At 41.0% G+C, this 18,789-nt stretch overlaps 1 protein-coding gene across 2 annotated transcripts in view; it reads right to left on the bottom strand.

Annotated features, from left to right (window-relative positions):
- The window catches only part of LOC149779660 (uncharacterized), a 55,989-nt gene that overhangs the window by 13,120 nt on the left and 24,080 nt on the right, over positions 1 to 18,789 (bottom strand). For both annotated transcript variants that reach the window (XM_089940477.1, XM_089940478.1), the window contains one exon: positions 17,741 to 17,844. In XM_089940477.1, the coding sequence (XP_089796603.1) occupies positions 17,741 to 17,844 (104 nt within the window). The remainder of the gene's footprint in view (positions 1 to 17,740; positions 17,845 to 18,789) is intronic.

The raw sequence follows: 18,789 nt of genomic DNA, 5'->3' as shown, positions 1-18,789 counted from the left end.
AAAACGGAACTGCTAAGATTCAGTCTTAGGCGGATATCCATTCCGTTCAGCAAATACTTGTCTTGTAACAACATGTCTAAATGCAAACGATCCAACAGTTATAAACTACTTGCTTGCAGGATTTTCTTCGACGGTCGTTAAAGCTCGCATTATGAGGATCGTCATCTACTGTCAGGGGGGTGTCGTTAAACTTGTTATCGCGTGATGTGTCAGGTTCCATACCACGTAAGCACCCAGAAGAGTGTTCTTGACCTCTTTTTACGTACGTCAAGAGATTTTCCAGGTACGCTGGGTACGGGTAAGTATCCATGCTACTGCTGATCAGTCTGTTATTCAAGTACAAATCCACTTCACTGAACAAGGAATGCATGAAATTCTTGACAGGAGCTACCCTAGCATCGGCTCCTGGAGCCTTGTCGTCCATTTTGATCACTTTGACTTTCAGGTACAAGTAACTGCTATTCAGATCGATGTAATCTTCGGGCTGTCCTTAGATTTCAAACTCGATGAAAGCTGAATCCGTCAAAGGGGAGACTGGATGAAATTATATCCAGTGGAATTCTTTCATCGCCATTATAGTGGGTGGCATAATAAACAAATCCAGTTCCGACTCAGAACATGCACGATATCTCGGTGCATCACTTTTTTCTGTCTCTCTGATATAATTATCAAAGATATCTAATTCTCTGACGTTTCTTTTCTTAGTATTTCTAGCTCTTGGGGTATTAAGTCCTCTGGAGGGGTGCTTTCTGCGTCTCTTTCTGCGCTGTCCTTGCTGTGGCGTCAGGGAAGCAGGAATGTCTGGCCTAGCAGCGTCCATGCCATTTATAGGAGTATCTCCTCGGCCCAAAACGTTTTTGCCAGTTTGAAGCAAGAAAATTTTACCTGGTCTCAAGAAGGCTTGTTTGGGGTTTTGTTTGTAGAGGATGTAGATGATGACATTAAGGAGATATTCTTTACCTTGAGTCATAGCGGCATCTTTCAAGGCGTGCAACCCTCGTGTCAGCATCGGTGTCAAAACGAGGGCCACAGAACGAAAGGCAGATATCAACATATGTCCTAAACTATGTCCGCGACTCCTTGGTACCCAGGATACATGACTTACGAGTTGTTAGAGAATCGTTTTCGAAAATGGAGTTTCACTGTGACATTTTCCTTTGGTGAACGGAATATTTTGTCCCAAATATCCTTTTATAGCAATGTTGAAAGTGTCGAGATAAGACTTACTGTCGGGTAAATGGTGAGGATGTACAAATTCACGATGAATGTGATAGGTGTTTCCACCTTTCTCGTCAGCTCTCACGACAGAATTCACTTTGAAAGGAATGACTCGCAGTAACGGTACGGAGGTGTGTTCCATCACATTTTACTCCACAACATCGGAGTACACAATCATCAGATTTAGTCCTTGGTCATTTCTACAGGGAATCCAAAATATTTCGCAAAATTCACGTTACCGGTAATGGCTGGTATTTGGTTTTTAGTCATGATCATCTTGGGGTCTCCACCCAAAATGTCAAACAATTCAGGACAAAATGTCATAGCCAAAAATTTTATTAGCATGGTACTCGAAGATGACACCTCGTTTGGCTTTGTCCAATGCTTTGCCAAACACTGCATTGATCCTGGCAGCTACTGTGTTCACCAGATGTTGACCGCTAAAATAATACTCTGCAGGAATGGTTCAAAGATAGTGAACTGTTTGGTTTTGGAGTCCTGTGTTTTCATAGAGTCACCTGCAGTGACGCGTTCGTCTACGTTTTGTTGCAATTGGTCGTCATGAAAGTGTTTTGATTTTCAACGATGTTTTTGATTTATGTAGGGTGAATTATTTCGTCTAAAGCCACTTCCCAATGGGCCTCCTGGTTCAATTGGATGGCCAGAGGTAATTTAGCCGTGAAACAACATAATGTGTTATTCGAGAACGCATCCATGGAACTGACACGGGGTAACATTAAATATAATTGGTTGTTCATAATTCCATAATTCCAGAGTTCTGTCCGAGGGGTCACAGCTCAGAGGAGTGTCGAAAAGAGAATTGTACTTGTGGTTGTTTTTGGGGTGGTGACAGTTAGGAGAGTGACTGAAGTTGGGCGCAAACGTCCCGTTGTTGCCGTTAGAGGGCTATTTCAGGGAAGGATTGGGAAGAAGGTAACCGATGCAACTACTCCGTAAAATGGTCCACAACCGTTTGTCTCCTTGTTGCAAACTCACATTGGCAATGGCAGCACCGATGACACAATACACCACAAAGATTTGTCTGTTTGTTAGGCTTCATCTTTCTGGCTTGGTGCTGGTAGTTACAATAAGCTATCGGTCTTGGACAAAAGATAAATGCAAACTAGTCTGAGAGCTTTGGACTCCTTATTAGTCTTTTTCAAAGGCAAATACAAAACATATTCTTAACAAACAAATAAAACACAAAAACTGTTGTGTTTACAAACCTTTACATGGCTGTTTCTACAGGAATTAAACCAATGACATTGGTGTATACCTTGGAAAATATGAATACTGCGGCATAACATGCCACTATAAATACTGTAAAACACACATGCTATTGTTACGTACTAGTCCATGTACTCCACCATGTTTTAAACGGAATCAAATCACGTAATCAGCTTTGCCGGCCATGTGGATCCGTTCGTGAATATTTTCAGGCGCGTTAAACAAAAACACTTGTGATTGCACAGACATATACGGAAAAAAATGACATAATAGCTAGGATCAAATCAATTGAAGTTACTGATCATGGAAAAATACAAAAATCAAAAGATGTTATTGACGGTTTCTTAGAGAAGGTTTCCCCTTATATAAGCATGCCAACCGTGCTTCATCTTAAGCAAATCGCACAATGATACAGGCCTACATACTTGAATTATTAAGACCCATACTTACACTGAATCCACCAGCGCTTACTAATCTACCACCGGTCGTTAATACGAAAGTAACTGTTCAAGAACTGAATCAGTTTGCACGTCAGCGTAATATTGAAATAGCAATAGGTGACATGCTTGAGATAGTAGATGCATTTGAACAAACCCGTTGCCATGATGAGGATTAAAAAGACTGTCGTCGTATTAAGGGTAAACAAAAACGTTATGCATATGCTGAGTATGTTCTTGACCGAGCACAACAATCACAAGTACCTGAATTGAAGCTTCATACGCGTTGTGATGACTTAGAAATCACGTGACAATTATTCCACGTACATACAAACTGGGTAAAGACTCTCGGAAACTGTAAAACAAAATATTCAGGAATTACATCGTTGTTACAAAACTTTGACCAGTCTGCAGTTAAAGTAGATATTGTTCGGAATGCATATTTGGTTATGCCGATACAAAACCCAGCCATTACGATTATGTTACACCGTGGATTCACAACGGCGCTCGTACAATCCTAAACTGTAGCGACGCAACTGATATCAATAATGACATTGACAATGTTATTGAAAAGATTCCTAAGACTTTGGAGAAATACACAAAAGTAGGAACTGGATTTAGTATCAAAAGCTCTATCCAGGTCCATGTACAAGTCTCACCATCAACCGTTTCATGGCGTCCAGTAACATTCAAACACCAGAGTGGGTCCCGCCACGGTCAGTTATAAATGTACACAGCTTTGACACTCGATGTCTTCAAGGGCGATTTTGGCCGTGTTATATTTAGCTAGCGATCACCGATACATACCTCGAAAATACCGGCAGCATCTCTGTGAACTTACCTTTGGTAATATCAAATTTCCTGTGAAGATTACAAAAGCTATTCTGAACAAATTTGAAACACTTAACCCCGGTGTCGGTGTTAATGTGTTTACTAGCCATAAAGGCTTTTATCCGCCTTTACTATTTCCAGTTGAACAACATTTGGTGCTTGGACATCAACCCAGCATGTGAGATTTGTATTGGTACTGGTAAGTAAATTTGCCACAACACTTGTTCGGCAACCATGTTTGAGCAATTCAAAGTGTGACCATTACTGCACTTGCTAACGTTTCCACGGCTGCTTCACCTATCCAATAACCACTCAGACTGTAGATTCTATTTGATAAAGTTCGACTTGTTGTGTCCATTGTTTATATTAATATAATTTACTTTCAGTGAGAGCCTCTCAGTGCAACCTTGATTTTCATACCTCCTTTGATGACCAATCTTGTGATTCGTGCTGCAGCACCTGGTCCAGCAAACGCATTTAAATCATGGATAACCAAAATCGCCCCATTGAGGTGAACGGATATCGTTTCATGCCTTATAAGCATAGTCATTTCGGTTACAAGCTGCTTCAACTCGGTTTACTGGTGCTTCAAACGGCTTTGGTTGATTGTTAGAATCGAATCATATATCCAGCCGTGTACCACCCCCACAGTAATTTTATCCAGGAGTGTGCTTTCACCGTGATATTTAATCCAGGATCTGATGGCGTTCTTGGTAACATTGTTCATGCAGACGCGATATCACTGCCGACATTTGAAGCCAGACCATGCGCGTTCGCATCCATAATGGGTTTAACCGATATATATGGAATGTCTGGAACTAGAAGCTTTCATAAACGTGAACGTTTTTCTCCACAAGTTTCAGCGAACGCTGCTCGTCTATTACGTGTTTGAACTCGAGTTTTATTTGCGGTAGGTATTTTTTACCCGACATCGTACACACTATGAAGACTTGATTGTATTAAATGCTGTATTATTCAATGGTGTCACGAATAAGAATATTCGCAGATGTTTCCACCGTCATTGACTTCTCTGCGCAGGCAACACGCAAACCGTCCAAGCATGGTTATGGAACTGGAGGGTCTGTATTTCCAAACTCAGTTCGTGCACTCATCATTGGCCCTGCTGGATCAGGAAAAACAACTTTTATTGGATATGATTTTACGAAGGTTTAAGTGGCATCGGTTGTACGTGATTGCACCGTCGGCTGATATCGGCTTTATTATGACGTTTTATAAGACTTTGAAAATTGCTGAGTGACAAGAGTGGCAGCGCCATCGTCGATTTCTTTTCCACCATCGATGAAGCACCTACCATTGACGATTTGGATGCAAACAAAAACAATCTTGTAGGGTACGATGATGTGATGTTCGACATCATGTCAATCCCACACAAATATTTTCACGTTATCGGCACATAAACACCGATGTAATCTATGAATCCAGCGACACAAACATGTGCCTAAAGTGATCCGAGACAACTGTAAAATGTTAATGATATTTCGTGGCATTGACGTGCATGGCCCTGGAAATATTAAGTGGACTTAGTGATCTGCCAATCATTCGTGGAATGAATTTTGTGACATGTTTGCGCGGATCACAAATTACCTGTATAGTTTTCTCTTTATTAATTTGACTTGAACATGCACGGTTAAATACGCGAGGGTATGGAAACAAACGCGTCAATGTAACAACCATAACAATCATATAAAATGTATGCCAGTGATGTCACAGAAGCGTATGAAAAGCGACTTCGTAAAGATGCTCGTGAATAGCAGGAACTGATTCGTAATGTTGTAGAAAGCCACAAAAAGTGAAAGAGGTGTTACAGTTCACAACAAACTGCATGAGAAGACCTCACAGCCGGTTTTGAACAAACATTAACTTTATTAATTAAAGCAAGTAAAGGTATTGCAGAACATACCAATGATATTAAAACAACCACTCAAGAAGAAGCTGTGCGAAAGGAAACAGAAGAAGAATCGGGTGAAATTAGTAAGTTAGTTGAGAGCACTAAGATCATAAAAGGAACAAGAGAAAGTGCAGAGACTGCTAAAAAGTTACCAGTGTGCCCTTTAGATCCATACATCTAAGATGAGGAGGCCGAGGCAACGACACTATCCAAATATAAGTTTAAGTTACCGTGTGCTGAAACGTTTCACGAGGATGTCGTCAACAAATCGAAAAGGATATTCTAGCATTTGCCGCTAATTTTCCAAAGGACTGGACAAACTATGTAGGGCTAAATTATATGGTTCGTTATAAAAAGACAGCAGCTGTCATTTGGGACAAGTGGGTATATCGGGAAAGGTTTAATAATGGTTAGGGCAACAGACGAAGAGATGAATGAATTTGAACGTGAAGTGACAAAATATCAAGAACGTCAAGCATGGAGTAATGAAGCTCAGGAGGAATAAAATCAATAAGCAAATCATACACCTGTACCCACATAGAAAGATTACAAACAAATCAAAAATGATTAGAGGAACAACAACCTTTACTAGAATTTATCACACCGGATGAACAAGACAAATAGATAAAAGAAGAAGCAAAGAGGTGGCAAAGACGTGGCATCAAAAACGGTTTCCAAAATAAACACCCACAAAGGAAGAAGTAAAAAGAAAGGAAGCGGCCTCGGTAGACTGTGTGACCCTAACGACCTCGTTGATCGATTAGAACACTTGTGGGATCAGTTGGTACGGGCAGAAATGTACCATACGTCATTAACGAAGCCACATCGATTTCCTAGCGACTGGCCAATCACATCATGGACAGAAATGCATATCGCAGGCATGTATGAACTTTTTGAAGATATCAATGGTGTTTACGACGGACCAAGTTCGTACACCGATAATGAGTTCTGAAACGATTGAGACATTCTGCGCCTTGCGTGAAATATATGCTGACGAAACGACATGTGTAGTTGTTCAGGGCTAAACACTGTTTGGATTTTCACCAACTGTCGAACCAATTGATTTAATATCGTATACGCCCGAGGCAACTGTAAACCTTCCATACCATCCACGGTTAACACTTTTGTTGTTCAGGACGCGCACTTTGTTGATCTTCGGAGTGAAACATTGACGATACAAATGTACATGAGAGATAGACCTGACATTTAATATAATAATACAGTCGTACGTGGACATGTGAAACCCGGGCGGGTTCTTAACCTAAGAAAACCCGTTTACGCGCATTTTATGGAACTGGCCTCGGTGACGCTTTTCGTGGATTATTCACAGGATCACCAAATGTGTTTGACCTCTGTATTTACACGCCGTACCAATCGCTAAACAAGATGCAATACAAGTCTTTCATTGCATTAAAAGTGCTGATATCGGATGAAACAATTAGACTCACCGGCGGCTTAATCACTTCTAGTGCGACTACGGCGATTAGTGACTCAAGCAACAATGGTTCCAGTTACACTATCATAAATAGAGACAATGCCGCCTGTGGTTAGTACAAATTATGGATGAAGCCGTTCAGCAACGATTGTCAGATTCAGAGATTGCAGATCTGGCAATGGGAAGTGGATTGCGGATGCCTCGCAAAAGGTATTAGACTAAACTAATAATGTATAAACAATGACCCAATTCAAAAATATTTCTGATCCTTCAGTTGACATGGGGATGCCTGTGTCAGTGATCGAAGTAAAGGAGATTTTCAGTATTACTCGTACCCGGTCAGAGACCGCAATCAATTAAAAATAGAATTGCAAGTGCAGACACGTCTATGTTCCTTCCTCCATGTGATGCGTTCTTCGAAGTTGAGGGAAACCTTGTACTGGATGTCGTGGAGTAGTCTAATAGTGCAAGTTATTCCATCAATGGAAAGGAAATCAAATCAATTCTTGACCACGCCGATGTTGCGACGAGTACTCTGGGACTTAACAGATACAGTGATGATTCAGTGAGAACCACTGGTCCAACAATGTTTGTCAAATATGTAACTGATGACACGGATAATAGACCGAATATTATTAGACGACCTCGAACAGCTGTTGACGCTGCTGATGCAGATATAGAAAATTACCGCTAAGGGTCATCAATGCACCTGGGGAAAATACATAATATACATAATTGAACTATTATGTATTTAAATGATAATGTCCTATGACAATGTGAAGCTCGACCTTACTGAAAATCAACTTGCGAAAAGAAAAAACGCAATAAAACTCTGCAGGGTCACACTAAAAGATTTTATTTAGCAAAATTGACCGGAAATGTCCCGGTGTGTTTGACCTAAACACAACTCACTCAGCTTAATTCGGCCAAAACCAAATTCACCTCATTAACATTAAAATTATCTTAGTAAGAGGTGACACAAATACAAAAAGACTAGTGGAATATATCCATTTCTTGTAGCGATACCAGCATTGTTTTCAGCAGCGGTTAAAAAATCAGCGGCATTAGGACCTGCCGGAACTGCACCAAAAAAAAGGCAGTTGGCGGTCGTTTAAAAAAGGAAAATGCCTGAAATTACCAAGAGCAAGTCGTCAATATCATAGGGCAGAGGCCTTTAATTACCCGGTCTCAGAAGATCACGCCGTTGACCCGTCCATTGTCAAATCTAAACCAGTCGAACACTTTCGTCCTGTCTTATTCAAAATGAACTTACACGCGAATCCGGTATTGTCAGCCTGGATCTGACAAAGGGACCTGGCACTCACTGGGTTGCATGCGTAGTGTCACCTCAGTATCATTTGCATTTGGACTCGCATGGACTTGCACCAATCAGTTGGTGCGGACGACAACCAGTTTTATTCGACTACACCAGTACAAGCTTGATTGGATTGTCCCATATGTGGTCATATTGTCGATGAAGCATTGCTTGCACTGGATCGTTCACCAACTCTGCAAGTACCTATTGATTTAACACTAAAGTACGTGTAATATTATACAAAATGTATGTAAACATTTACCGACATTACTCAGACTGAGCACACGTTGCTTACGTAGACATAAGCAGATTTACCACTAAAGCGGATTTGGTGAGTTTACTTGTCGTGTTGATGACGTCAACCCACGTGAGCTTGTGATTTTTTCAAGATCAAACTGGTAAACTGCAAACGTCTAATGTTGACATTCAAGATAGTATCGTCAATTTGAAAGGCACGTCGCAAAGAACATGGGTGAGATCACGGAAAACGGGGGGACCAGAGACGTTGGCGTGTCGGTTGTGTTTATCAAGGGCTAAGGTGATGCAGCTAATATTGCAATAAGACAATACGTGCAAGAAGAAATGGCTCACTTGCCCGCAACACCACGTGTAATAAGTTCGTTTACAACATAGCAAAAACCGTTGACTAGAAAAAGAAGTAGAAACAACTGAATATAAAATAACAAATGGTCAAATTATTTTTCTTAATGGAAATTGATTTGATAACCTAAATTTAACATCTAAACAGCGCGGGAGTCTGAATCGTTTTTTTTTTATAATTATATCCGGTTATTACAGTAGATGGAGCCAAGTAACATCATTAATCAGCAAACTGTATTCGTTGGCTAACGAGGATAAAATAATTAGTATGGTCGACTTTGGGATTGTGTTGGCGGAGATGGAAAATCGCTGACAACTCCGAGCACATGTTATAACAAGAAACTGTAAATGGCAAAAACGCAAATAGACTTTCCGCCACAAATAAATTAAGGAAATACAGTACCTGCGTGGTTCTGTTCCTGTGAAAACGGCCTAGAACGATAAGCTCAAACAGATTGTGTCAGATATGGAATGCACTTAAATACTGCTGTGCAGTTCAACCATCTGATATCAGTCAAGAAGATCTTTACTATATATTTAATAATATTAGGATGCACAAAGTATGTAGCACGCTTGCCAACCAAGTAATGGGGGATAGAGGCTGTAACGTGTATCAGGGCCCAAAATGGGCAAAATGGGGCGAAACGGCATATTACCCTTACTATTTTTGTTACGCTATCAGTAATAATGTTTCACAAAGACAAAAGCAAGCCCTAACATAGTTGAACTTAACTTAAAAAAAGAAGGCGAGTACCGCTGAAACATGAAGTAAAGATTACAGTGACTAGTTTTAGGTGAAGATTGTAACACTCCTCATATACCATATTGTATGAATACACTGTCAATATTACCTGAGAAAAGAGCTCATTGCAAAGGTTAACTAAAATCCTTGGATAATGAAATACAAGTCAATAGTGACCTAATTTTCACTAAACCTTTGTTGTGTTCCACATAACACACACACACACACAGACACACAAGTCAAAACCTAAGTCTAAGTCAAAGCTTGATTGGCAGGGGTTACTTCTGACGGTGGGAGAGATCACCATGTCTCACTGGACAGCTACCGCCTGCTTCAAGCTTGGCAGCCCCCAGTCAGTAAGGTGCTGCCCGCCATGGCCTGCCTGCTTCACTTGGTGCGTGGAGCTTAGAGAACCATCTCGACAAGTGGGCCACAAACTCCGCACCAGTAAAGACTCAAAGAAGAAATAAGAAGACTCCAGCTCTTTGTTTTGCAACCTGGAACATCAGGACCATGTGTCCTGGATTGACCACGGCCCTACAGCAGATCTACGATGCACGGAAGACAGCCGTCATTGACAGAGAACTCTCCCGACTGAACATCGACATTGCCTGCCTCCAGGAGACCCGCCTGGCTGACAGCGGCACAATCAGGGAAGCCAATTACACGTTCTTTTTGCAAGGGAAGCCCTCGGATGAACCTAGGCAGCACGGTGTAGGCTTTGCCGTAAAGAACACGCTAGTCGCCTTCATTGAACCTCTTTCATCAGGTACTGAGAGAATCTTTGCCCTCCGGCTGTCAACATCCTTAGGCCTGGTCAACAGCTTCAGCGTGTACGCCCCAACCCTCAGGTCCACCCACGAGGAGAAAGACAAGTTCTATGAGGCTCTGGAACAGGCAATATCCAGTATCCCAAACAATGAAGGCCTCTACTTACTAGGAGACTTCAATGCTAGAGTGGGAGATGACCATGAGGCCTGGTCCACCTGTCTCGGCTTTTATGTAAGGGGCAAGATCAACGAAAATGGGCAGTAACTGCTGAAGATGTGCTGCTCCCACAGCCTATGTGTGACCAACACTTTCTTCAAATGCAAGGAGATCCACCAGGTGTCATGGAGACACCCATGTTCATGTCACTGGCACCAGCTACACGTTGTCATCACAAGGCATGCAGAACTGGCCAGTGTCCTCCTCACCCGCAGCTACCACAGTGCCGACTGCGACACGGACCATTCCTTCGTGGCCAGCAAGATGCGAATATTACCCAAGAAGCTGCACCGCGCCAAGAAGAAGGGTCGCCCACTCATCAACACATGCTATGCAAGAAACCCAGAGAAATCACAGCAGTTCATCAGCAAACTGCTGGAAGCTCTCACCAAAGTGACACCTGATGGCACCATCGACTCCAAGTGGTCCCACCTCCGTGACTGTGTGCACAATTCAGCCATCACTGCTTACGGGAAGAGGGAGCCAAAAAATGTCGACTGGTAGGAGGCCAACTGGGAGGAGATGGAGCCCGTGACTGAGGCAAAGAGGAAAGCCCTACTGGCATCCAGGCTGAACCTAGCCCCAGAACACTACAAGCCCAAAGGACTGCCAGGACCAACCCCCAGAAGACCGCCCGCCGCTGTGGCAACACCTACTGGCTGCACCTTTGCACCAGTATACAGACAGCTGCCGACACCGGGAATTCAAGAGGAATATATGAGGGTATCAAGAAGGCGACAGGCGTACCATCTCTAAGACCGCCCCCCCAAGTCCAAAACGGGCGAAGTCATCACAGACCAGGGGAAACAACTGCAGCGATGGGTTGCGCACTATCTCGAGCTGTATGCAACCCAAAACATCGTCACTGACGCCGCCCTGGACACCATCCCAGACCTGCCTGTCATGGAGGAACTAGACACAACCGCCCACCTTGGAAGAGCTCGGAAAAGCCATCGATTGCCTTGCCTGTGGGAAGGCTCCTGGAAGCGACGGAATTCCGCCTGAAGTCCTCAAGAGCGGGAAACCAGCACTGTTTCAGCCCCTACACATACCCCTCTGCCTCTGCTTGGAACAGGGATACATCCCACATGACATGCGTGACGCCAACATCGTCACTTTGTACAAGAACAAAAGAGACCGTAGCGACCGTAACAACTACCGGGGCATCTCCCTACTCAGCATCGTCGGAAAGGCTTTCGCCCGTGTTGCCTTGGTGCGCTAGCAGATCCTGGCCTTCCGCGTCTACCCAGAGTCCCAGTGTGGATTTCAAGCCGGCAGGTCAACTGTAGACATAATCTTCTCACCACGCCAGCTGCAAGAGAAGTGTCGCGAGCAGCAGATGCCTACATTGCCTTCATAGACCTGACGAAGGCATTTGACCTGGTCAGTCGGAGTGGACTCCTCAGACTCCTGCAGAAGATCGGCTGCCCCCACGACTGCTTGCTGTCGTCACGTCGTTCCACCAGAACATGCACAGCACAGCGAGCTTCAATAGCTCAACATCGGAGGTATTCCAAGTCATCAGCGGAGTCAGACAAGGTTGTGTCCTTGCGCCGACGCTCTTCGCCATCTTCTTCTCCTTGCTTCTCCAGTACGCCTTCAAGGACTGCAACGAGGGAGTGTACATCCATACCAAGGCTGACGGAAAGCTGTTCAACATCGCCATTCTCCAAGCTAAGACTAAAGTCACAGAGGTACTTATCCGTGAATTGCTCTTCGCCGATGATGCAGCCTTGACATCACACACGGAAGATGGACTTCAGCAGCTCGTATGCCGCCTCTTCCACGCCTGTAAGGAATTTGGACTGACCATCAGTTTGAAGAAAACGAACGTCATGGCGCAGGACACAGACTTCCCTCCCTCCGTCACCATCAATGGGTACAACTTGGAAGTAGTTTAGAACTTCACATACCTCGGGTCCAACATCTCCAGCTCACTCTCCATTGATTCTGAGGTGAACGGCAGGATTGCTAAGGCATCAGCGGTGATGGCCAGACTTAACCAGAGGGTCTGGAACAACCCCAACTTCACCGAGAAGACCACACTACGTGTCTACCAAGCCTGCGTGCTCAGCTCACTCTTCTACAGCAGCGAAACATGGACCCCCTATGCGAGACACGAGATGAAACTCAACAGCTTGCACCTGAGATGCCTGCTAAGCATTCTGCACATCCAATGGCAGGACAAAGTACCCAACACAGAGGTTTTAGAACGTGCCAACATGAACAGCATATTCTCCATTCTCAGCGAGAGACGCCTTCGCTGGCACCCTCCATGTCAAGAGAATGGACCCAGGCTGCATTCCCAAGGACCTGTTATATGGGGAGTTAGCAGACGATGCACGGCCGACTGGACGACTACGTCTGCGCTACAAAGAAGTTTGCAAGAAGGACATGAAGACGGCCAACATCAATGTCAACGACTGAGAGAGCTGTGCTAACGACCGTTCCACCTGGCGCCTAGCTGTCAGACAGGACATTCAAAAAGCCGAGGAAGAGAGAAACATAAAGCAAGCTGAAAAGAGAGCTAGAAAGAAGGAGAAACAAAAGGTTACTCTGGAGCTACACCATCGTGTCCCGCAGACCGATGGATGCCAAGGATATATATATATATATATATATATATATATATATATATATATATATATATATATATATATATATATATATATATATATATATATATATATATATATATATGAGCCAGTTAACTGGAAACCAGCCTATGACATACAATTTCCATATTTACTATTTTTAGTTCCTTAGTTTGTCTACTTTTTGCATCCACGGGCTTGATACGCAATGAATACCGTTTCTAAAGTGGAACGTCGTGACGTTAAGGCACCGTTGTACAAACCGTAACGTAATTGTTGAATTGGTTAAATAAATAGAGCCACCTGCAATTTCTCATTAAAACTTTTTCATGACGTGAAATGATGTTTTGTTACTGAATGCTTAATTTTAGTTAACTGTGTTCAATATTTATCATGCAGCTTTTATGATCGGCATGTATAAGTTTCAACCGAGTTAAGGATGGAATAATGTTGTTGTGAAATATTCCGCGCGAAACAACTTTGTTTGCAAAAAAAATGAACGTAATCAAATGATGGCAATAAATATATGGCGATGACAAAAATGATACCTCATTATTATAGCATAGAACCACTAAAATTATGCTAAAGACATGCATTAAACTCCTCACTCCACTGGGGGTCTTTACCATGTGACGCTTTTACAGCAGGATCTGGCAAATCCTGTCACATTCTTAAACAAACATTGTTGATAATGTCTACTCAGTTCTGCACTCTGCATCAGGTCTGGACGCTTGTCGATCTCGATCGTCTTTCCCGGGACCTTCGTAATATTAATTGGGATCTGCTCCTGATCCGATGCTTCACTAACGACCTTAGCAAACGCGGAACCCGATTTGGGTCATTTTGGCGGGGGAAATTGGATTTACGCGCGGGTCCTTTGAAATGAACTTTTAAATAAGTTTTATATGATACTGAAATCAAAATTTTCTTTCATCGCTTTAGAATTACTTTCTCTATATAGATATATGTTTTTTTCAAATTACTACCGCGCTGGGCCTCTGTGAGCCCAGTGTCCGATTGGGCCTAATCGGTCCAATCAGCCTAAGGCCGGCCCTGCGAGACTTTCTCCCAAATGATATATCCTGTGCGTGGGCAACTACTCGGAAACACTGGTGTTGTATGCACACACACATACAGACACGAGCGCGCACATTCACAAACACAAAGAGAGTATGACTAAATAATAATGTCATATTTCATATTTTCTTTTTTTTCTTCAATCACTGAGAAAAAATAAAAGGAATAAACTCAACAAACGTTTGCATAAAAGCGTATGCAAAATAATTTAAACCTTTATTCTGTCCAATAACATTTGCCTGTGAATAATTAAAGAGATTTCATAATCCTTCATTTTGAATAATATCAGCATTGCTAAATTGAATGTAAGGCATTGTGATGCATTGTGTTAATATAGAACGATTATATACAATTTAATAAATAGAGTACCGTCTGCCTCGCAGGGGCTTCGAGAACCGGCCGATTTATTGCTTCCAGTGTCTCCACTGTCAGGTAGTATCTCTATCAGCTCGGCGATAGAGTACTGCTTCCTTCTCATCCTTTAGCATTCTCCTCATGTTGAAGATGTGGTCATGAATGGCATACTGGTTGTGAATGGCATAAACAATTTTCTTCGCAACAGTAATCCTTTCTGGTAAAATTATCCACTATCGTTTTATTGACCCCATTTCTGTATTATTTTCAAAGACTACGTCTTCAGAGTAATTAATAATGACCTCCGCCTCAGTATTGGATTCGGGGTTCTCGGAGTTCATATTTTCTACATTATGAATAAATATTATTGTCCTTTCCTATTATACGAGGCACCAACATCGTCTCATATAAACAAGCGAGAATCGATGCATGAAAGTGTTCCGCAAATATATCTTTGAATACATGTTAAAATAATTGTAACAGGATAGACCTGGATGCTTGGATCAAATGACAACACAACACAATGTGATGAAAGATGGAAATTTATTAAATGAATTAATATATATATATATATATATATATATATATATATATATATATATATATATATATATATTCTACAAATACAGTGATTCTTTCACGCTCTAAACATAGTCTCATTCAATTGCTTTATCCAAACATTCACCAATAGGAAAACAAACAAAAAAAATGATTCATATATTCAAATGTATGAATGCAAGATTCAAATAATCTCACATAATAAAAGTAATTTTCAAATAATCTCATGTAATGTCATGTAATGACAGTGAGATTCAAATAATCTCATGGAATGAAAATAAGATCAAATAATCTCATGGAATGAAAGTGAGACAACACTATAAAATGTCACATTGCAGACATCGTAGCGATATGACTGAAATATTGTTAAAGCTACGTTAAAAATCCAAATAACCCAACACATGGAATGAAAATAAGATTCAAATAATCTCATGTAATGAAAGAGTTTACAAATTAGCGGTTTCGTCTTTGTATGGCCTTGATGGTTACATCATCTTCCATGCCCATATAGACACACAGACGGCCTGACAGACAGCCTGATATACCTGCACACACATACGTACAGACAGCACACAGTTCTCCTGAATTGGGTTGACCCACTTGTATTGACCACACCCACCTTTCATGGATCCACCATGTGCACAGACACAATTTACACTTAATACACAAAAGGTTTCCAAAAATAATTTTGTTAAATATAAAAAAATCACCGTTCAGTTAATGATTCTCTCATTTTTATATTATAAGGTCGTTGGCATTCCCCCTCTCCCAAAAATCCAGATCATAGGATTGACTACTTCTCATTAGACAAAAAAGTTAATACCGATTGACATACTAAAATGTATTTGACTTTGCCCGCTAAAAATACCCATTGAAGCAAACTCTCAAAAAGTTTATATTGAAGTGTCCTGAAAATTTTGCATTACATTGCAAAGTTACTTCAGTTTCCTATAGTAAAATATACTTTGAAATTACGTCTTTCTGTTTCTTCTTGGATTTTTTAAATTAAACCTTGTCATTATTTTTAGGATTCAATGGACTTTTATACATTTTCACTGCATTAAAAGCTTCATTATAAAACCAAATATAAACATATTAATTCCATCATCTTCTCTTCTTTCCAAATTAACATGTTTCTGAAGATACAATTTAGTTTAAGGAATAAAGAAAAATGGTGCGGAAAGAGCGACAATGGTATTTGATCTGGGATCGCTCGGAAAGCCATGTCAAAATATTAAAAATGTACCGACAGTTCCACTGGTTGTACCACCGAACCTACATTGTTGCAAACAATCGTTTCTTTCTCCTACTTAACTCTTGTACCCACTTTACACTATTTTGCGGAACAAAACTTTACGTCTGGTTGTTTTTATCAAGGTCAGAGAAACTATAAGTGATAACAAATACATGAAAAAAAAATTCTTAGATTTAATAATTTTCCATTCACTAAGGAGTTATAGGATATAATATAATATATATTCATATATTTTATAAGGTTTGGATCAGTGGGGTACTAAGGGTAAATTGCGTCCGGGGCGACGATAATGGCGCGCAGTTTTCCAGCATTTTAATTTGAATCAGCTATTTTGGTGCCCCAGGACCGCTGACCTACCAGCCTCTCTCTCTCCCCCCCCCCCCCCCGTTAGTACTCTACTTGTTTGGATTCATTTGTCTACAAGCAAGAATAAACAAATTGATCGGATACGATAAATACAGGAATAATTATAACATTTACACTTAGTCATTTTGTCATTGTTTCGAAATATTTACTTGCATATTTGAGATAAATTAACCATAAATTCATTGTCATCTCCAGAATTCATGAAAAACTGGCAAAAAATTTCTCTTGAGTCCAGTACTGGTTACTCTAGACAATGGCAAATCACGTCCGCGTAATCGCGACTTACGAAACTGTTGACCTCATAATTTGAGTGAGGTTTTCCAGCGTTTCTCGCTCAATGTCATAAGGCCGCTTTTCGCATAAACTGGTTCATATGTACCAGGTTATGTGAATCTATGAGTACCTGAGAAAAAACCTCAAGCGCAAGCTCTATCATAGAGAAGCTGAGCTTAAAGTAAAAAGTAAGTACAATCACTGAATCAAGAAATAATGTACATATTGACCTAATTGTTCTCCGCACGACGTATTAACATGCCATGTTGTGTGGCTTCACAAGCAATACAGGTGAGAAAATTATTTAAACGCAAAAGTTTTTTTAAAACATCACTGGATCCCGAAATATACTAACCTTCTTTTCATTGAAAATTATAGTAGTCTACGTGACGTATCTAAATACCTACTAACGTGATTCTGCACTGACAAATGTCTAAGAAAATGACATAAATAGAAACTCTAACTTGAGACTTGAAGCCATAAAAAGCTGTCAGACAGATGTAATTAGTCCATAAGCCGGAAAGACGTCACATTCCGGCCTGAAATGAAAGTAGAATCTTACCCCTTGGATCTTGTCTTTGTGAGTGCCAACAAGAATTACATTCCGATGCTCAGAAGATCCACCAATATAACTGTACAGAGATCGTAACCAGAATCTGTATCCAGCTGAAAACATGTCAAAATGGAAAATAAGGAACGTCGCTGTGTTGTAACACTTGAGACGCAAGTTATAGATTTTAGAAGAACAAAAACTGTATTATGTATTACGTGTGCAAATTGTTCGGCGTTAATGACATCTATGAGTACAACAAAGAATAGATCAAGAGAATCGACCCATATAGTAACCACAGTTGTTGAATATGCTGCGAAATATTTCTATCGAAGAGAACATAGTTTTGAAATTAATCAGAAGCTTGGGAAGGCCACTGATTCACTGTTGGTGGGACGAATCGAGTGCGGGGGATTTGAAAAGCACACAGAACCAGTTACCTGGCCAAATATTATTTTCTGTAAATGTGCTCAGTTATAATGTGAGCTTGTTACATAATATATAGTCATTGACTTGTCAACCTTCCACACATCGGCACTGAACCCATTCTAGTTTTCGTTTTGATGAAATGGACGACAATATTCCCAAGAAATTTCAAAATTTATGCCTTTCTTCGCCTACAATTCGTAAGGCAAATATACGCAGAAGAAATTTATCTACATCTTACCAAGAAATTCATCCTCTAAAAATGGATATATATTCATTGTTCTTCATGCGGTCAGCTTTCAAACCAAATGGCAGTTGTCAGTGACAATAAAGATATGAATTGTATATTGGATATTTTTCTTTCTCAGTTCCCTATTTTGATGCCACATATATTTTTTCTTATAGCTTTGACTAGCATTAATAGAATCCAGTTGACACAGGTGAAAACCACAAAACATCTTTTGTGTTGCGGAATGTTCTTTATCAATGACCGGTAAGTATTGAGTTTGCTTCGTTCAATACTTTAAATATAAATGCTTCTTGATGTGGATTGACGCCTGATTACATGTCAAAACGAAGAAGCAGATACAACGGGTTTGAGAAGTCGGTGAAAATATATATTCTCCTGTTTGTGG

Source organism: Sinohyriopsis cumingii, chromosome 17 (genome assembly GCF_028554795.1).
Source record: "Sinohyriopsis cumingii isolate HCF-2022 chromosome 17, ASM2855479v2, whole genome shotgun sequence".
Lineage (NCBI taxonomy): Eukaryota > Metazoa > Mollusca > Bivalvia > Unionida > Unionidae > Sinohyriopsis > Sinohyriopsis cumingii.
The sequence above is the reverse complement of the archived record's forward strand: the minus strand, read 5'-3'. Positions and strand labels throughout refer to the sequence as shown.